A 21,723-nucleotide genomic window follows, 5' to 3' on the forward strand; every position below is an offset into this window, starting at 1 on the left:
GTTTTGAGGAAATGAGTAGCCATGACCTTCCAACCTTCACGCAGTCATTCACATTGTACTGCAGCCCTGACCTGGGGTATGTTGAGTGCTTTGTCAAGTAATCTTGTCAGCCAGCTTGCACTATTTCCTTGGGGAGCTAGAGTTTAACAACCTAGGAAAATGTTATGCTGCATTCTTTACATCATTTGCACATACGCATTGACACACAGTGTATGAGCTTTCTGGCATTCACTTATTTTGCCCGTGCCCCTCCCTCTTGAAGTCGGCCAGATGTTGGGATGAATCAATAGTTTCATATTTGGTGAGACATTTCCTACTCACACTAAAACTTGGGAACTTTCTTCAACATTTCTCAGATGTCTGAGCTTATAAAGATCCAGTAGATTCACTTTGTCTTTTAGTATCAGCAGAAACTCATGGTATCTTACTGTTTTCATCATTAAAATGCAATTATTGTATATACTCATGTATAAGTCTAGAAACTTTAGTCAAAAATGGATCTAAAAACCCTGGGTCCATTTATCCATGGGTCAATGTAAGAAATGTATTTAACTCATATAAAAAAGAAGGCATCTCCTTCTCAGAGTACTGTGTCCTTGGATGTCCTAAAAGAAGTACTGACTCCCTCTCCTGTGATCACTGTAATCTCACTGTAATCTCACTTTTGAATCCCTGAGTGGATAATGGCAACCACAGCCATGGATGACTAGCCCAGCCCCATGAGATCCCACTAGTGCAGTGGTTCTCAACCTGGGGTCCCCAGATGTTTTTGGCCTACAACTCCCAGAAATCCCAGCTATTTTACCAGCTGTTAGGATTTCTGGGAGTTGTAGGCCAAAAACGTCTGGGGACCCCAGGTTGAGAACAACTGCACTAGTGCTATCCCCTCTCCAAGGAATTGGTCCTTGAGTTATCCATCAGAATCCGTAGCCCCAAACCCTACCCTTGACTTGTACAAGAGGTTGTACATTTTTTCACGGTACATTTTTACCTCACCTTTTATCAAGGAACTAAAGGTAGTATAGAAAAGAATGGTCATGTGCCCAGTTGATTTCCACTGCCTCAGGTAGAATTGGCTATGGATTCCTCGTATGCATTAGAAAGACCAAAGCTCCAATAGAAAAAGGGGTGGGGTGGGGATTACAAATCCTCCATGCCTTTGATTAATTTTTTTCCCAATTACATTTTTGTGCTGCAAAAAAGCAAGTCATAATTAAACACAATCTTTTCTGAAAGCTCTCGGGAAGTTGTTAAGCGATTCCTTACAACAACTGATGAAGGGAAGACAATTAAATTATGAGAGTCCATATTAAAACTTTTAATGAACATTACATGAATTAATTGAATGTCTGGATTTCATTTTTTCAAAACCCTTTTGTAATAGGAAAAGTTATTTGTTTGATTTTTGAGCTTGACTAGATTGGCAGAAGACAAAGAATGAAGATTTATGCTATAATCTTATAAATACCTGTCTGGAAAGAAGCTCAATTGAAGGGAATGTGCTTTCCTTTGATCTGTACTCCTAAACTAATTTACAAGCCAAACCTGCATATGTCTACTTGGTAGTAAGTTTGTCTACTTACAGTCGCAAGGCCGAACATAGTATAAGGTCACAACCTGTGTTGGATGGGGTTACACTCCCTTGAAGGCCCAGGTTCGCAGCTTGGGAGTTCTCCTGGATTCATCACTGAGCCTGGAATCCCAGGTTGCAGCGGTGGCCAGGGAAGCGTTCGTACAGTTAAAACTTGTGCACCAGCTGTGCCTGTACCTTGGGAAGTCAGACTTGGCCATGGTGGTCCACGCTCTCGTTACATCAAGGATAGACTACTGCAATGCACTCTACATGGGGTTGCCTTTGAAGACTGCTCGGAAGCTTCAAATAGTCCAACGAGAGGCAGCCAGGTTAATAACTGGGGTGGCATACAGGGAGCATACAACTCCCATGTTATGCCAGCTCCACTGGCTGCCAGTTTGCTACTGGGCACAATTCAAAGTGCTGGCTTTGACCTATAAAGCCCCAAATGTCCCCGGCCCAAATTACCTGTCCGAACGCATCTCCCCCTATGAACCATCACAGAGATTAAGATCCTCCGGGGAGGCCCTGTTTTCCGTCTCACCATTGTCACAGGAACGATTCGTGGGGATGAGATTGTTCCCCGGCTATGGAACTCCCTTCCTGGTGAGATCAGCCCCCTCCCTCCTGTCCTTTAGAAGGATGGTAAAAAACTTGGCTGTGGGACCAAGCTTTCGAGACAGGGCAATAAAGCGGCAATAGGAAAGATGACCAGGCCAATTAGATTTGACACGGATGACTAGAACGGTTTTAAATGGTGTATTTTAATATTTTAATTTTTTTTAATGTTTATGTATTGTATGTGAATTTGTGTCCTGGCATTGAATGTTTGCCGTGTATATGCTGTGCTCCACTCTGAGTCCCTTTCGGGGTGAGAAAGGCGGAATATAAATGTCCTAAATAAATAGATAATACTTTGTAGTCAGTGGAAAGTATTCTTCAGTTAGTGTGCAGAAGTTTGCAGTCTTAGCTTGTTTGCATCTGCAGTATTAACATTTTCAAAACTTCTCCATTCCAATATCAGCTGGCAGAAGAGCTTCTAAGTAGCTAGGAAAATCCAGTAAACTGTTACTGTAATTTTTTTCCAGGTATATCTTGAAAGACTATTAACTTACGCAGAAATAGATATTTGTCCAGCAAACTGGAAGCGAATAGTGCTGGGTGCGATTCTACTGGCGTCAAAAGTTTGGGATGACCAGGCGGTGTGGAATGTGGACTACTGTCAGATCCTGAAAGATATCACAGTTGAGGACATGTGAGTTCACCAATCTGTCTTATTTTTCTCATGTTTTTAATGAACATAACATCAGAGATAGACAATGGGACAATAGCTTGTTGTGAGCATCAATGTCAATGATCATGGAAGCTGTAATCTAAAACACCAGGAGGTTACCTAGTTGCCTATTTCTTGATTTACAAATTCTATGAATGTTATTTTACTTACTTTAAACATTAAGCAACCGAAATAAATAAATATGAAACATGCTAGTATGATAAGGTAATCTGATATGGTATATTGCACATATATAGATTTTGCAGGAAAATTGTTTATTTAGGTACCACTGAAATCATGGGAGATGTAAGTTACTATTGAAGTTGCAATGATATTATTAATGGGGAGCATATTAGAGCAATTTGGGGTGAATTTAGCGTTTGACATTTCTGACTTTTGGGTTGTGTTAATCTTCAGTTCTCAACGTGAACTATGAAAGGCTGTTCTTACTATTGCATACTGTTGTTAGTTCCAACTAAAGTAGAGTCATGGAATCAATGGTTATTGTATAACTGTTGTAACTGTTGGCTTAAAATTCAGGAATTGTCCAGCAGGTACTCTCTAGTTGGGACTAGCAATTGAATGTAAACCTTGCTTGGACCCAATTTATATTTGTAGGATTATCTCTGAACTCTTTGGAAGTATTAAGGCAGAAAAAAATTAAATATTTGCAACAAAGTGGTATAAAAATAAGAAAAATGCATAAATCATCATCATGTAATATGTGAAAAATTGTTTTGGAAGGCATCAAATAGTTGCCTATGTGTAAAACCATATTGAGTCCCCTCCGGGGTGGAGAAAGGTGGGGTAGACATGTTGTAAATAAATAAATAAAATAAATAATCAACATCCTTGAAAATGAAAGCCACCTGTTGAAATCTAATGTAAAGTTATTGGAAATCAATACCTAAGAAGTGAAGAAAAACGTTCTGGATATATATGTTATTTCAAATGTTCTACAATCACTCTACAGACTAAACATCATGCATCTAGACTTCCATGGAATGAGAAAAAGCTCTTTTTGAGGGTTGTGGACCAGAATATTGACCAGCTGTCCTGAAACCTCTGACAAGCACCTGAAAGGATGTGCAGAAAAGCCTTGAATGGATTCCAGCTTGATTTTCATGTATAAGTTGAGGGCACATTTGGGGGCCAAAATGAAGAGTTTTTTTATGGCCTGTGAATAAGCCAAGGATCATTCCAGTGAAAACCTCCAGAGCCAGCTCAGGAAGCCAGCTATCCCTGAATACCACTTCTGTGTTTTCACCTAGACATTAAAAAAGGCCAGATGGAGCACTGGAGTAGAGTGGATCAGTGCTTCTTTCAGGGTTTCTCAAGATGGACTATGCTCTTACATTTTGCCACGCAACTCAGAAAAGTGGCTAGTTCCTTTTTCAATAAGAGTTAATGTGCAATACTCTCATCAACCCATGAATAAGTCAACCCAGGTCTTTTGGGTTGATTTTTAAATTGAAATGTCTGAATTTATAGGGTACTTGTATAGGGCTAGAGTCCAACATGTTGCACAGTGTTTGTCTTGAAAGCAATTGCTGGATACCTCAGATGAACAGTTGAGTGGCTGATGGCACTGTCACTTAGCCAATCATTTTTGTATTTTTAAAAACAAACAGTCCAGTTTTTCTGAGTAAAGAAAAGCAAATAATAACAATACTTTATTTGTAATCAGACCTATCTTCCAGAGGGGAGTCAGGGCGGTTTCCAACAAATGACAAGTGACAAACATTCAATTCCAAGACAAACAAACAATGAATCAAATCAAAAATAGTGGTTTAAATTATCTTAATAGGAATTTATAAAATGAACCAAACAATTAAATAAGCATAAAATAATACATCACACACATTTGTCACATGATATAACTTAAAAGTTAAGCTTAGAAGGCATTCAAACATAAAATAGTTTATGGCATCCATCAGGCTGATGTAGATGTCCAATATCTCAGTGAGGATATATAAAAATGTACTAGTCCTCCTCCTCTCCATAAGCTAAGGGGCATAAGTAGGTTTTTAAGAGCTTTTTAACGGAAAGGAAAGAGAGAGGTCATTTTTAGTTCTTTAGGGGAGAAGTTCCAGAGGTGGGGAGCCACCACGGAGAAGGTCCCCTCTCTCGTTCCCACTAACCATGCTTGAGATGGAGGTGGGACCAAGAGCAGGGCCTCCTCCACAGACCACAATGCTCATGCTGGTTTGTATCCGGAAATGCAGTTTTTCAAATAATTTCAAACCATTTAGGCATGGACAAAGGAGATATCAAACAGAATACTAGCAAAAAACAAAACTCCCATCTCCGAAAATGGCTTGCAGGCGTCATCAGAGTGCTGCTTATATTGCCTAACATATTTCCTCTCCCATATTCTAGTCATTATATTTTTTGGACAAGGAAGCATTATTTGTGCTGGTTCAACAAGGAAGCAGTTCTACTTTAGGCTGAAAGCCCTATGTACAAGCTTATAAAATATGATATTATCTTCTTCAGGGGTTGTAATCCAAGATCCTTTTTACAAGTCGAAATGTGCACTAAATTATCTAAATACATAAATTACAGGCAAACACAGCATAGGTCTGATTGGATTACGTTTTTAAAGTCTTAATAAAAACACTGTTGAGCATCTGCGGTTACGTTTCACCCTTGGCAGTTTGTGTGTTGTGAGGCACAAACATGCAACAGAAAACGAGTTCCTGATATTTTTCACTTAAGCATTTACCCTTTGATGTTTGTGGAAACAAATATCAAAGGGTAAATGCTTAAGTGAAAAATACATTTCTTGCATCTAAACATTTAGGAAAGGAAGAATTTTCTTTGAAATGGCTTGGGTTGAAGATGCCTGTGACTAGGTTCTGATTTATTTACTTTCTCTCCCATTCAGTATTTTAAGAAGCTGAAGTAAATTGTACTTCTACAGGATAATTACTAACATGCATCTTTGTCGTATCATTTATTTTTGCAGGAATGAGTTGGAACGACAGTTTCTTGAGTTGCTGCAGTTCAACATCAATGTCCCTTCCAGTGTTTATGCCAAGTATTATTTTGATTTGCGGTCCCTGGCTGAAGCAAACAACTTGAGCTTTCCACTGGAGCCCCTCAGCAGGGAAAGGGCATGTAAACTTGAGGTAAGACCCTTGTTCTCCTTGTGGACATAGCAAGCTTACCTTATTGTAATTTTACACAGCCGATGTGCTTCATTGAATAGAATAATAGAGTTGGAAGAGACCACATGGGCCATCTAGTCCAACCCCATGCAATGCACGAAAAGCACAAGCAAAGCATCCCTGACAGATGGCACTATAGAGCACTATTAAATGTGGTACCTACCAGAAAGGATGGAATTTCAGTACTTTGACGTTGGCAAATTTTCTAGTGCTACCATTTAGTCTTTATGCCACCCTCTGTTAATATCCTCTCTAAGAATTTACTACATATTTCAAGGCGACTCTATGGAAACTTGCAGCAGAAGCATACCATAGAATATACTGGAAATATCTAGAAAATTCTTAGAGAAGACATACTTTGTTGGATGTAGGTAGGTGAAAGCACAGTATTGGTCCATCTCTTAAGTAGGTTGTTTAAGAAGCAATAATTTTACATAGCTCATGCTAAATTAACTGAAGTGTGATGCATTAAAGTAGACTTGGGAAAGCTTGTGTTTTTGTTTATCAGGACTGGTGGAGATGGAGTGGCAAAAATTTTAGTGGACTTTCAAATGTATACTTACTTACTTAGGTGATCCCTTGTTGGCTGAGTAGGATAGTCTTCCAGGATCAGTGTTCAGGTGGGTCTGTAGGTGACTGTGGAGCCCTATTCTTGATCTGTATCTTCTCCTGCAGCGAGGGCATTTGTTTCCAGGTGGAAGGCGGTCTTGGTCGGGGTTGGCCTGACACGCCTTCCTCTTGCCATGTTTCTCTCTTTCGCCCTCCATTCGTGCCTCTTCAAATTCTGCAGCACTGCTGGTCACAGCTGACCTCCAGCTGGAGCGCTCAAGGGCCAGGGCTTCCCAGTTCTCAGTGTCTATGCCAGAGTTTTTAAGGTTGGCTTTGAGCCCATCTTTAAATCTTTTTTCCTGTCCACCAACATTCCATTTTCCGTTCTTGAGTTTGGAGTAGAGCAACTGCTTTGGGAGATGGTGGTCGGGCATCTGGACAACGTGGCTGATCCAGTGGAGCTGATGGTGGAGGACCATCGCTTCAATGCTGGTGGTCTTTGCTTCTTCCAGCATGCTGACGTTTGTCCGTTTGTCTTCCCAAGAGATTTGAAGGATTTTCCAGAGGCAGCGCTAATGGAATCGTTCCAAGAGTTGCATGTGACGTGTGTAGACGGTCCACGTCTCACAGGCGTATAGCAGTATTGGGAGGACTATAGCTTTGTAAACAAGCACCTTGATGTCTCTACGGATGTCCCGGTTGTCAAATGTATAGGCAAAGCAAACACATAGCAAAACATTTAACAGTAGACATTTGTCATACAGAATGCCCCAGATTTGGTCTTTGGCATTTCTTTATTAGGGGATCAAATAATATATTTCTGGATTCTTGTTTCTTGGATTTGACCTTTCATTCTCATTTATCCATCTTCCTACAGGCCATCTCTCGCTTGTGTGAAGACAAGTATAAGGACTTCAGGAAATCTGCAAAGAAGCGTTCAGTCAGTTCGGACAATCTAACTGTAGTTAGATGGTCACCTGCTATTATCTCCTAACAGTGAAGTCCGGGATATTCCTCCGACAGTACTGTTTCTATCACCAACTTTGGGCGGAAGGGGTGTTTCGGTCCTTCTTCTTTCTTTGTTCTTGGCTTTTCTTATTTTTTGATCCGCCTTTACAGTGCCTCCCCCGATGAGTAGCACACAAGAATAAATATAAGAATTGGAGAGGAAGAGCAGTACCTTGGAAGCAAACCGGTTTTGTTACTTACTACAGATCCTGTGCTTTTTCATAAAGAAGTAAATGCATAAATATACTTGGAAAACAAGAAGGCGAGAAAGGGAGAAAGATTGTCGGCAGTCAGAGCGCCATGAAAACAACAACAAGATAAACTTGGAAGAAGTACCACAAGAAGTTGGAAGTGATTCATGTTTCCTTTGGTATCTTCTATTGTTTTACTACGCGTTTTTTATTTGCATTCCTTCTTAGTTGCTTTCCTTGATTCTAAAAGCAACCGCTGTGAAGGAGGCAGGATCTACAGTAGCACAACAAAAGCCTATGGACTGGACAACATTGGTTGGTTTCTTCTTTCCTCTCCCACCCAACACACTGCGCTTTTTTTCATAAGCTGTTTAATGAGTTTTACCCTCTAATAATTATGCGTATTTTGTTTCTTGTATGCCTTTGTTGTATTTTTGAAAACAACATTTGACTTGATTTATAGTGCTGAACCAAAAGTATACAAAAAAAGAGATCAGGTGATCGTTTGTAACTTCATTTTCTTCTTTCCCCCCTTATTTATATAGCAACCAGGTACATGGTGCTTCCTGATGCGTCATGAATACTGTCTGTTTCATAGTAAATGTGGCTGCATGTGCCTTCCTACATTCTTTGGGATAGTTTATTTTTCCTTACTATAAAAGTTAATGATTGTTGGAAGGATACAGATAATAGTAAAACTGGGCCCTAGGAAGTTACATTTGCATTGGATGTGGTAGTCCTTTTTGCAGGATTTCCATTGCATGTAGAGATTTGGCAGAGTTTAAGTGCGAGAGATGGAAAGAGAGCCAGAGTCTCCTTTTGTACGGCCCAGTTGATTTCCTTCATTTCCTGGTTCAATGTTGCAAGCAATAGCCTCAAGTTTTTTATATGTTTACTTTAAATGGAAACCAATCTCTTTGTATAAAAATAGAAAAATTAAAAAAAATGTTCTAGTAAAAAAGGGTCCATGGAAGAAGTAGAAAAAAAACTATATTAATTTTACGAAGTGTTTTGTCGCAGGTTAGATTTCAGAATAAAAACAACCTGTTTTTAAAAATTGCATTTTTTTCAGTGTAGGTGCTTACAGAAATTTAAACAAAATGCAAACTGTGAAGAAAATTTTGTTGCTTTGTTGATTATATTGTACTTTTTCGTTGTTACTACTGGATCCCTTTCCTTCCTTTCCTTAACAGGATAAATGGGTTGAATACCCACTTTTTGAAAGAAATATAACGAATTACGTTATCTCTGTAAAAATGCTTGTGCTCTACACAAGTGTCTGAATTTTTTTGCACATTTGAAAAATAAAAACCATGCCATTTTATGATACAGAAAACAAACAAACCAAAAGCAGACATAACTATGGGGTGGCTGTGAATTTTCAGGGCTGTATGGCCATGTTCCAGAAGAATTTTCTCCTGATGTTTCTCCCACATCTATGGTAGGCATCCTGACATGTGGGCGAAATGTCAGGAGAGAATACTTCTGGAACATGGCAATACAGCCTGGAAAACACAGTAACCCAATGATTCTGGCCATGAAAGCCTTTGACAACAGACATACTAAGTTTGTGGAAGTCCATGAGCTCTATTCTGTGCAAGAATGGCTAAAACAGATGATATTGACCATATTGTGTTGGCTTTATTTTACGTGCACTAATGGAGTGAACCATGAAAAGTCCATGCCAGCAGGAAGTTCTCCTGCACATGCTCCCCAATTCTACCCATACTGTTAATAACTAGCTCCCAGGCATTTCATTGGAGGACATGTCCAGAATGAATGTCCTCACATATGCTCCTGAACCTTCTTCATTTGTTTCAGTGGTATCTCGCACAGGAGACTTGCCCATACACATTCCTTTATCTGATCTCATTGAGCCTTAAAATCCCATTTCATCAGATGTTTACTTGAGTGAAAGGTTGAACAGTTGCATGGAGTATTTTCCATGTGAAGGTACACCCACATGGCTTCAATTTTAGGGAGCAGGAATAGGCTCCCATATGGTTTGTCTTACCTATAGTCAGGGGCTTGGAATCAATGAAGAGGCATGCCCACAAACCCATCATCGTTGGTCTTTTCATTGCTTGCAGAAAGAAACACTAAAAATTGCTTTTTAAACCAGTCAACTACTTATTTCCTTGTCAATAATAGTGGCTATATGAGAATCATAAAATGGTTGGTTCTTAACCTCATATGAATTAGTATTATCCCTCTTTAGATCCATATGAATTAGTGTTATCCATCTTTGGGTCTCACCAAAGATGGGCAAGTTGGCTGTTGGCACAAAGGTTTCCCTGCTGCCTTGAAAATGTTAATTTTTGTACCCCAATTTCCAGGTCTAAACCCCCCTCCCCATCCCAGCTGTGTTGGGGACAGACGGACTCTGCAATTCGTGGTACACAAAAGTAGCATTTCCAACTTCTGGGCTACATGACTGTGTCAACTCCATGCTAGCCACAAATCCTAATGTTGTGCAAGGAACTCTCATTTCCCTAAGGTCCCATCTACACTGCCATATTGTCCAGTTTCTGGCACCAGGCTTTGAACTGGATTATATGGCAGTGTAGATCCAGCCCAAGATGTTTCCTTTTTGGTTCTACAGAGTAGAGCAGTGGTTCTCAACCTGTGGGTCCCCAGATGTTTTTGGCCTTCAACTCCCAGAAATCCTAACAGCTGGTAAACTGGCTGGGATTTCTGGGAGTTGTAGACCAAAAAAAAGGGGGACTCCAGGTTGAGAACCACTGGAGTAGAGGGAACTGCTGATGGGGTGTGTCCTAGATGGATTTAGGTCCAGAGCATTAAAATATTATTGGATGGCTATGCCCTGACAATACTAATTGCCTTAAAGGGGCAGGGCACTGATGAGGTTGAATTGCTAATAATTAAGCATTTTCTGCTACTTTTCTAACATATGCTATGTAACATGGAGATTTTGCTCACTGCTTACAACAGTTCAGTCCTTTTTCTTGACATTGTGCCAATATCTCAAAACTCAAGTTTTGGGTCCCCATCCTATCTAGCCTTCACCGTTTCCTTTTTTTTCTTGAATGGAATATTTTGAAATAAGAGGAGTAAGAGAGTGAAGAAGGAGTCGGTTTTTGATAGAAACAAATGGCAGCCCCACTATCAAATATATAGATATAGTTTTTACAACAGCTTGTTTTGTCAAGACTTTGTGAAACAGTATTTGGGTTGACTTTTCTACCAAGAGACTTTACGTTCCGTATTATGGGATATGGAGATCAAGGAAGAGGAAGGTTTGCATTATGTAAAATTCTCAATGCATCTACTATAATTTTGTGAGGTTTATTAAACAACTTTAAAGATTGTATAGTCTATTTATTGTATGTATGTACATACAGTCTGATACTTAAAATTTCAAGTGGATTCCATAGAACCTGGCTCAGTCTTGTTTAGACTCTTGGATATCGTTTTAGCCTTGTGCACTGGATTCTACCTCTGTATAGGAGAATTTTCCATATTCTTCAATTAGTACTGATTCTGTGATTTAACTTGGTTATGTTTCTTGCACTAAAAATTAAAAAAGAGAAATCTACTGTTAAACGTGGGTTTTTTCCTCATTATTAATGTTATGTTTTCCAAGTATAAATTATTTTGAATTGTTTTTTTTTTTTTAAAAAAAAGGCCTCTTCCCTGTATTGTTCTATAAACTATATAAACCTGGGATTTCTGTTTCAGCTTTTCTGAGGTTGCAAAATTGATTGTTCCATTTGCTTTCATTGGACTGAATATATATTTAAAAAATATGAACATAGACATAACAAGCACTATCTCTATGGAAGAAAACCCTAATTCAACATAGATACATTTCAGGAGTTGTTGAATGGCCATGAAAATAATATTTATTTATTTTATTTATTTATTTACTGCATTTATATACTGTCCCTCTCAGCCCGCAGGTAACTTGGGGCGGTTTACAGTTGGTACCAAGACCATAAAATACAATTTCAATATAATAAAACAATCGAATAATAAAACCATAACAGAATCAATAAAATAAATAAAAGCATGTATCATTAGGGTCTCCTCTTTAAAAAAAAGTAGTTCAATGGCCTTCCAAGTGTAGTGTCTTGGCGGTGGGTACATAGATGACTGTGGAGCCCTATTCTTGATCTGCATGTTCTCCCTCAGGGCATCGGTTTCCAGGTGGAAGGTAGTTGCGGCAAAGGTTGGACTGACGTGCCTTCCTCTTGGCACGTTTCTCCCTTCTGCTCTCCATTCATGCCTCTTCAAACTCCACAGCACTGCTGGTCACAGCTGACCTCCAGTTAGAGCACTCAAGGGCCAGGGCTTCCCAGTTCTCTGTATCTATGCCACAGTTTTTAAGGTTAGCTTTAAGCCCATCTTTAAATCTCTTTTCCTGTCCACCAACATTACGTTTTCCATTCTTGAGTTAGGAATATAGTAACTGCTTTGAGAGATGGTGATCGGGCATTTGGACAATGTGGCCAGTCCAGCGGAGTTGATGGCGGAGGAGCATCATTTCAATCCTGGTGGTCTTTGCTTCTTCCAGCACGCTGACATTTGTCCCACCTGTCTTCCTAAGAGATTTGCATGGAATCATTCCAGGAGTTGAGTGTGATATATGTAGACAGTCCACATTTCACAGGTATAACAGGGTTGGGAGGAGAATAGCTTTATAAACAAGCACCTTGGTATCTCTATGGATGTCCTGATCCTCAAACACTCTCTGCTTAATTGGGAAAAATGTTGCACTCGCAGAGCTCAGGTGGTGTTGTACTTCATTGTCAATGTTCACTTTTGTGGAGAGGTGGCTGCCAAGGAAGCGGAAATGGTCAACATTTTCTAATGTTACGCCATTAAGCTCTATTTCTGGCATTGCAGATTGTATTGGCTGGTGACTGCTGGAAAAGCAATTTGGTTTTCTCAGTGTTCAATGAGAAGCCAAGTTTCCCATATGCTTCTGCAAAGATGTTTTGAGTGGCTTGTAGGTGTGTGTGTATTTGTTTATTAAATCAGTTATATCCCATCTTGTATCTGAAGATCTCCAGGCAGCTTACAATAAAATAAGTTAAAAGCAGTAAATAATAACGATAGCTGTAACAAATTTGAAAATATAATTAAATTAAGTTTGCTTAAAGCACAAGTGCCACCTGGCTAAAATCAGCTTTGGCTTCAATAAAAAGCTAAGCCTTGACTTGGACTGAATGATACCAACATTGACACTGATTGGGCTCCAAGGGGAGAATATTCCACTGCTGAGAAGACCCAGAAATAGGTTTAGCAGCTTATCTCTACTGATGTTTCTGTCCAGGATGAAACGTTGTGAAAGAACAGTGGGGAAACTTATAATGTGGGGCTGTAAAGCTGTACGAGTTCATGAATGTCTGCTGGAAAAGTGGCAGAATAAGATTACCAGGAATTGCAGATAAACTTGAGTAAATGTTCTCCCACTACTATACCAAAAGTAAAATAAAAGATCCAAAATGGGGAAGATAATAATAATAATAATAATAATAATAATAATAATAATAATAATAAATAACTTTATTTATACCCCGCCACCATTTCCCCAAGGGGACTTGGAGCGGCTTACATGAGGTCAAGCCCTACAACAAACACAAACAATAACATAATAAATTACATAAAACATAAAAATACAGTATCTCATGCTTATAGGATTCTCCCCATTATTGTGAGCTTATAACGATACGGTTAATAAAACTGTAAGGACTTGCAATCTTTGGACCCATGTGGGGACAGAGGAAAGGGGTACTGATGCACCAGTGGGATATGTATCTTCCATCTCCTCTCCTTTGCTTTGACGATGTGCTGAAGTGCTTCTAAGGGTGCATCTGCATTGTAAAAATAATGTGGTTTTACACCAATTTAGCTGCCATGGCTCAATGCTATGGAATTATGGGAGTTGTAGTTTTACAGTGTCTTTAGCCTTTCTTGCCAAAGAGTGACTTACTAAACCAGTGATTCTCAACCTGTGGTGTGCCCCCCCCCCCCGATGTTTTGGCCCTTCAACTCCCAGTAATTCCAACAGCTGGTAAACTGGCTGAGATTTCTGGGAGTTGTAGGTCAAAACACCTGGGGACTCACAGGTTGAGAACCACTGCACTAAACTGATTTCATAGCATTGAGCAATGACAGTTAAAGTGGTGTCAAACCACATTAATTCTACAGTACAGATGTGCTGTTAGTCTCCTCACTTTATTATTCCCTGTATTTCAGACCAGATTGCATAGACAGTTTTGAACCATGCATCCTCCAAACTTCCTTCCCTTTAGCACGAGAGAAGAATGGACAACATAAAGTTAGATGCCAGAAAATATGGCTTCCATTGCGTTTACTTTTTGTATTTCTGTGCCCTTAAGAGAGTTTTGGCCTAACAATCGTTTTTTCTCTAACAAGTCTTGGTAAAGAACTAAATCCAAAAGCAATTGCAACCTTCTCAAAAGCATCATAGGAGAAATGGTGGTTCTACTATTTATAAAGGAGCCATAACACTACCCTGAAATTTAGATGTATGTGCTGCATACATAGTCACATATAAAGAAGATTACATAAAGAGCAAACCAGAGTTTCTAGCTAAACCAACCTGTTTCATACTTTTTCACCTCTACGTTATCATCTCTTTGCTATCTGTGCCCCAGTTGAAATTAAACTTCCATTTAGCTTGTCCTGCCAGCATTCAGTGCCATCTTGCCACTATCTTTCTGTCTCCAGTGACTAAAAAGCACACAAGACAGTCTCTTCATTCAGAAACTGTGAATAAACAGGTTTGGGCTTTGTTTTTCAACATTGGGCAATGGTGAAATTTAAGAATGTGCAAAGGAGTTTTGTTTTAACTCGGTGGTTTCAAACCTCTTTAATAATGTGCCTACTGATGCCCAGTGCCAAAATGAATGCATTGTGAATGCTGAAAGCAAATAATGCATTCAGCCTAAACTCCTCACCTAGTTTTATAGTGAAATTATGTAAGTTATATCAAGGTAGTGAGAGTTAAGTTGATTGAAATTACAGTCAGCAAAAGTATGTTTCTATCTGTGAAAAATTGTTTTTTATCATAACCTTATTGCTAGCCATTAAGGTAGTACATTAATAATTATCATGTCTTATACTGATCTTCAGTTTCTCATGCTCATGGTTTCTCTCTGCTCTAATTTTATACTCTTTATCTGGGAGTAAATCCCATTGAACACAATAGACAATACTTCCGAATATGCTCTTAAGCTAAAAATGTACTTGAAATGCTTGTTCTTTTGGTTCATGGAATCTTAATACAGTGTGAAGTGACAGTAAGAGTTGCACCACATGGTTTTGCGGAATAGAGATGTAATAACTTCTTTATCACGTTCGTCCTTTGGACCTACCAGGTCCCCTGGTAGTACAGTGGGTTAAACCACTGAGCTGCTGAACTTGCTGACCAAAAGCTTAGCGGTTCAAATCCATGGAGTGGGGTGAGCTCTCGCTGTTAGCCCCAGTTTCTGCCAACCTAGCAGTTTGAAAACATGTAAATTTAAGTAGATCAATAGGTACTGCTTTTGCAGGAAGGTAAAGGTGCTCCATGCAGTCATGTTGGCCATATGACCTTGGAGGTGTCTATGGACAATGCCGGCTCTTCGGCCTAGAAATGGAGATGAGCACCACCCCCCAGGGTCGGATACAACTAGACTTATGTCAAGGGGAAACCGGCCTAGAAATGGAGATGAACACCACCACACAGAATTGGACACGACTAGACTTAATGTCAGAAGAAACCTTTACTTTTACCTTAGGACCATGTCCCCAGGCATTATCCCAAACTTGAATCGTGTTTGTACCCATATCAACAAGCCAAGTTTAGTATTTTTAATCTGCAACAGGACCAAGACTTTTGTACAGCTAATGATTCTGAATTGTTCACTCAAGAGCTACCACAAAATCTTGTAGTAGGGTGTTGCCATCTTAGCTGCCATCAAGTTGACTTTGATGTATGGTGACTCTGTGAACGAGAGACCTCCAAGTCATCCTATCAGCATGATTATGCTTATATCACACTTAAGTGGTCTCACCTGTTGTGAAGAACTTAACAGCATTCTCACCTGGAGGTATTGGACCCTTATTTTTTCCATTTGAGTATTTCCAAGTTCTGCTTCCCACACTCTTGTCCATTCTCATAAGCTGGATCCCATCGATCCCCAGAGAAGAAAGAAGTACTGTAGTTTTTCAGCAGCTCTGAATGACTTATTTTGGAGTCTCGTGGAGGAAACATGACTTTTTAGTAGAAACATAATCCCAAACAATGTGATGGGTGGAATGTGAGTAAAGGTAGGTCTTGAGTATATTACAAAGCCACTGAAGAACACAAAGACACATGCAGACCTGTTCATAAAAGCTGAGCTATATAGGCGTAGAGGTAATCAGTAGATTCATTAACCTATTGGTTAAAGAAATTCATAATAACTATTTACTTAAAACACAGATCTGTTTCTTCATGATACTTGCAATTGACTGGCTTTCAGGACTGTGTACCTATCAGTTTCAAGGAGCTTTACAGATAGGGCCATTTTGGAGAAAACATGGTGCTTGGTGTTTCGGTGTCCTCTTCCCTCGCGTTATCCATTTTTATCACTCGGGGAAACAAAGCTGCTTCTATTATTTCTTCTACTACTCCATTTCTCTTTCACCACTGAACTATCCCAGCAATTTCAGGAGTCTGGAATGCCCCCGGGAGGGTAAGAATAGCCAACAATGGCAGAGATAATTCCTGTTGCCTTTTGTCTTCTTGCAGTTGTCGGGCCAGAGGTGAGTGAGAGCAACGAATTGGATTTAGCTCTTAGATTGAGCCGCACTTTCTAAGGAACACTTGTTCCTCTCGGCCAAGTCCCGAAGCCTTATTTAATTACTCCTCTTGCAGTTTGACTTCTAAACCTTTTTTCCAGTACTTTCCTCCCTTCCCAATTAATTGTTGCTTTTGAATATGCAGGATTTCTTCTTATTCCCTCAATAAGTGAGGATTTTTGGAACCAGACATGGAATGTTGGGACTCACTTGGATTTTTAATCATTGCCCTCAGCTACAACGTCACAATTATAGGTGAGTATCTAAAACTATGGATCTTAATTGTTGTTTTAGGTTGACATTCTTTCTGAAAGTTGCATCCCAGGAGAAAGAGAGAGAGAATCTTTTTAACATCTCCTAATTTAGTTACACTTGCCTCTATATGATTAACATATTATTATTATTATTATTATTATTATTATTATTAATGACATTTATATGCTGCTCTTCTCATCCCAAAGGGGACTCAGAGTGGCTTACGAGATATATATATACATACAATATATTATATTATTAGCATAGTACAATATCAGTATTATATATTACTATATTGTACTATACCATTATATTGTAATATTATTAGTAATATTTCATGTAATATAAAACATGTAATTTTATAATATTTTAAAATATATAATATTGATGTTCACCTATTGTTTCTTTAAGGGATTATTTATGTGGGTGTTCAGTTAGTTGTTTCATATAAATGCACTTGATGATAGAAAACATGCAAACTTGGACTTACTATGAAACACATAACCTGTAGCTGTGATTTGAACAAACGAAGAGGGCAATGGATGGAAGTGGCAAGAGGGTAGGATGAAGTAACTTTCAGAGTTATCTGCTGAGCCTAATGTATTAGTCATTAAAACATTTCAATACACAGCTCAGTTCAAAATGTGTTTTTTTATTTGACAGCAATCTGTTAAGGTTTCTCCTAGCTTACTCATTCCCCTGTGTAGATATGATATGTGGATGTGCATTCAAGTAATCTGTCATGTTTTGGTGACCCATTAATTTCATTCAGTTTTTTCAGAGATAAGATAAAGGCACAAAAAACGCATCTTTCTGTTTTTTTAAAAAAATCCTTTCAATACAAGTTACCCAAAATAACCTATATCTACAATGAGCTCTTCCTTTAATATGAATCTTTATGCAGGCAATTCATACATAAGGGGGAGTCATTGGGAGGCTTTGAGGGTATCTAAAAGTTGCCAGAAATCTGTAGGAAGTAAACTCTTGAGATAAGATCTGAACTTACTTTTGCAGACTGACTGATTGGTTTGACAGAGAGAATTTAGAACAGTGGTTCCCCAACTTTTTTTGACCAGGGACCACTCTCCAACATTAGTACAAAGGGGTTACAAATCAGCTTTTTGGTCAATTTTATGTTCAGTTTGGGGTACTGATTCAGAAAATTGCATTGGATAGACCCCATTAGCTCTAGTTTCTGATACAGAACATATGCAATGGTCAGCGACGGAAGGAGTGGCAGGCGGTGCAAAAGAAGCAGAAATTAAATTAATTAAATTAAATTAAGAGGAGGGAGGCTCGCGGACCAGAGTTTCATCTTCACGGCCCACTGGTGGTTTGCAGCACACTGGTTAAAAACCCCTGATTTAGAAGGAAGAGAAATGGAATGGTGTCCAGATCACTATGAGTAAACTATTATATGCAGCATTGTTATTTTGTACAGTATTGTAATATGTTAGATGCATTTCAGGTACCACTGTACGTGACAATTAACTAGGACTCCAAGGTGTGCATCTTAACTCACTTTTTCTGTGTGCCCAGACACAAGAGTCCTAATCATTCTTTTCTCCAGTGTAAACTTATGCTAAAATAAAATAAGTTATTTTCCTTGTCTCCCCTTTCCTCCCTCCTTTCAGTGTGTGCAGTAACAGTGCTGTTGCCAATGCCCTGTCATTATTATGTATTTTATTTGTACCCAATGTGTAAGGCCAAACAGGAAAGGAGAATGATGGTCACCAAAGCCCTCTGTGTTGTAGACATTTACTGTTTGGAATTTTTGTTTACATGCTAATCTTTGGGTGAACAAATTCAGATGGCTTACTTGCCCTTCAGTAAAAATGAAGATCTACCATATATACTCACTCATGTAGAAGTCAACTTCATATATAAGTTAAAGGCAGGTATTGGTTACAAAATTAGGGATTTTGATATGGCCCATTGATAGGTTGAAGGTCATTTTACTGAGAGCGGAAAGCACCAATGTCACCTTGGGGCATCTCACCTTGGGGCAATCATAAGTTGCCTCTGAGTGCCACTCCCATTTCCCCACTCAGGCATTCAGAAGTAGTGCTATGGCAGAGATGGTAGTGGGAGCTGTCGCTTGTTTGAGGCCCTCACAGGACAGATTTAATTTCTTCTTTTTCACAACTTTGCTCAAAGAAGAAGATAATTCCTCTGTTGACATACAGCATTAAGTTACATTGATCACATTGACTCATAGATAAGTTGACTTATTTTGGGGGGGATTGATTTATTTTACTAAAATTTCTAGAATTAAACATGATTATATAGAATTTGTTACCAACCAAACTCATAAATACATTGAGGTTTTGCGGTAAGATAAGAAGCCTTTTTATTGATTTCTTTCTTCTTGTTCTTTCTTTCCAGGGAAGATTTGGCTAACTCTTGTGATCTTGCTAAGATTTATGGTGATCTTCTTAGCAGCGTATCCTCTCTACCAAGACGAGCAAGAACGGTTTATCTGCAATACTTTACAACCAGGATGCTCCAACGTCTGCTATGACATTTTTGCCCCAGTGTCTCACTTTCGCTTCTGGCTCATTCAGACTGTCTCTATCCTTCTGCCCTATGCTGTGTTTGGTGTTTGTGTGTTACACAGTGTGGTCAGACAGGTGGTGAAGACATATTCCGTGCCTTATCGTCGATACAAAGAGATCAAATCTTCAGTAGGCTCAAAAGTTACAAAGAAATCATCCAAAAGTGCAGGAAGAAGCAGAATCGCTTGCAAAGCATACGAAATGGATATTCCTGATTTTTCGGGAGCATATACAGTTCATCTTCTTTTGCGAATACTGATAGAAGCTGGTTTTGGAGCTGGCCATTATTACCTTTTTGGGTTCTTTGTTCCAAGGCGGTTCTCCTGTAACCAGCCCCCTTGTACAAGCTTTGTTGACTGCTACATCTCCAGACCCACTGAAAAATCTATCATGATGCTTTTTATCTGGGGACTCAGTGGCTTTTCATTTCTCCTCAGCCTCGTTGATTTGGTCTTTGCCTTCCGGACCAACGCTGTAAGAAACCAAAGAAACAAGCTGCTGTTGGAGAAGTATACGGCACAAGAGAACTGCACCTTCAGCCTGAGCAAAGGTGACAAACCAAACCAAGATTTGTTCGGCCTTGGGAGCACTGCTGTGCCAGACAGTTGTGGCAACTGTTTGCTTGGGCATGAGGTTACAGGAGGCTATTGTTTCAAGCCTACATTGACTTCTCAGCAAACTATTAACTCAAACCTCAACAGTAATAGTAACAAGTCTGGTGTTGCATCTACTAATCCAGAGAACAAAGTTGTGCCTTTCTGTGGAAGTGGCCAACCAGAGATTGCATGTGAGCAACCAAGATGTGAACAGAAGGCATGTTCTCTCAAAGGGATCTCAACTTTTAAACCCCAGGATGGCTGCCATCATAGATCTCATTCTTCTGCCAGTCATCACAAGCCCTCAGTTCATTATTCTGTCGTGGAGAGGAAAGCCTCCGATGTTCAGTCTGTCTGCAGTAGCACTGGATGTTCACGATCCAAGAAATCTGAATGGGTGTGAAAAAAACAGAACAGAATCTGTTCTTGGAGGATGATACATTTTTGTTTTGGGCTGATGCTATTCATTCTACTTTTACTGTTGCAATAAGTATACCTTTTGTAATGGCAATAGTAACATAGGAAGCATTTGGGTTCTGGGGTATGAAATAAGATACTGTCATTCTGCTTAACTGGTCAGATCAGCTTTTAAAATAGGGAAACTCACTAAGATGGAATATGCACCTGGCATTTTGTGTGTGTGTGTGTGTGTGTGTGTCAGGAGCAACTTGAAAAACTGCAAGTCACTTCTGGTGTGAGAAAATTGGCAGTCTGCAAGGACATTGCCCAGGGGACGCCAGGATGTTTTGATGTTTTACCATCCTTGTGGGAGGCTTCTCCCATGTCCCCACATGGGGAGCTGGAGCTGACGGAGCTCAGCCTGCTCTCCCCAGATTCGAACTGCTGACCAACCCAGCCATGGGCAAACTTTTTTGCCTTGGGGCCACATTGTGGGCCCGGCTGGGAGGGCTGTCCCAGGAGGCAGGGGGGTTTGGAACACACTGGGTGAGGAGGGCCCAGGAAAGGACAGGGCCAAGAGGGGACAGGACAAGGCCTGGGCCTCCTCAGGTTGTCCTCCCAGCATAAGGATGGGGCTGCTTATCCCATCCTTATGTTGGGAGGAAGGTGAGACACATAGTGACTGCCCCAATCCTCTTTCCCATCCTCATCACCCCAATCCGCGGGCTGACCTTTTGGCATTATGTTGGGAGGAAGGTGAGACAGTCAGCGGCTGAGTGTACTTTCCTCGAGCCATACTCTCAGTGTAAGGATAGGGTCTCTCATACCATCCTTATGTCAGGATGGGGGTGAGACATATATAAAATTAGACTTTTTCTCTTTATTTGGTGTCTTTAAAAACAACAACACACAAAGGGCTCTCAGCGGCAAGTGCCTTTCCCAACCTCTATTTTTGGCATAAGGGTGTGATGGGCCACCATGTCCTTAGGCCAAGAGGACAGGGAAAATGAGGTGGGCCTGAGGTAAGTGCCCAGGGGGTTGCATCTGGCCCCTGGGCCTTGATTTCCCCATGCCTGGTTTAATCCATTGGGTCACCTGGCATTAAGAAGTATTCATTCTATGCAAGAACAGAATATCTGAACTTTAGGTGAAAGGTGGACAGTGACTGAGGAGCTGGGGATCTTATTCTCTCCCTTTTCAACCTCCCAAACTTCCAATCACCCTTTGTTGAAAACCCTTGTCTGCTTCAAGCTTTGAAGAGGGGAAAGATGTTTGGTGTCCCAAAATGGCCTTTTAGTCTTTAAAATTGATATTGAACCTTAGGAGGCAGTTGGACCTTG

General features: G+C 39.9%; 2 protein-coding genes across 2 annotated transcripts in view; both read left to right on the forward strand.

Moving 5' to 3' along the window:
• The window catches only part of CCNY (cyclin Y), a 134,846-nt gene extending 123,518 nt beyond the window's left edge, over positions 1 to 11,328 (forward strand). The window contains exons 8-10 of the mRNA XM_060782533.2: positions 2,662 to 2,828; positions 5,815 to 5,977; positions 7,443 to 11,328. Coding sequence (XP_060638516.1) covers positions 2,662 to 2,828; positions 5,815 to 5,977; positions 7,443 to 7,559 — 447 coding nt within the window. The 3' untranslated portion in view covers positions 7,560 to 11,328. The remainder of the gene's footprint in view (positions 1 to 2,661; positions 2,829 to 5,814; positions 5,978 to 7,442) is intronic.
• A 4,915-nt stretch (positions 11,329 to 16,243) lies between these two features.
• On the forward strand, positions 16,244 to 21,233 carry GJD4 (gap junction protein delta 4). Its single transcript, XM_060782534.2, has 2 exons — positions 16,244 to 16,833; positions 19,219 to 21,233. The coding sequence occupies exons 1-2, from the start codon at positions 16,770 to 16,772 to the stop codon at positions 20,385 to 20,387; spliced, it is 1,233 nt and encodes a 410-aa protein (XP_060638517.2). The 5' UTR covers positions 16,244 to 16,769; the 3' UTR covers positions 20,388 to 21,233.
• Positions 21,234 to 21,723: the final 490 nt, after the last annotated feature.

The sequence above is a fragment of the Anolis sagrei genome, chromosome 6, assembly GCF_037176765.1.
Source record: "Anolis sagrei isolate rAnoSag1 chromosome 6, rAnoSag1.mat, whole genome shotgun sequence".
In the NCBI taxonomy this organism is placed as follows: domain Eukaryota; kingdom Metazoa; phylum Chordata; class Lepidosauria; order Squamata; family Dactyloidae; genus Anolis; species Anolis sagrei.

Excerpts from the sequence above, each read along its gene's own strand:
- GJD4 (XM_060782534.2), top strand. The coding sequence starts at position 16,770 with ATGGAATGTTGGGACTCACTTGGATTTTTAATCATTGCCCTCAGCTAC. Across the intron at positions 16,834-19,218 it reads CTACAACGTCACAATTATAG|GGAAGATTTGGCTAACTCTT; the intron begins GTGAGTATCTAA and ends CTTTCTTTCCAG.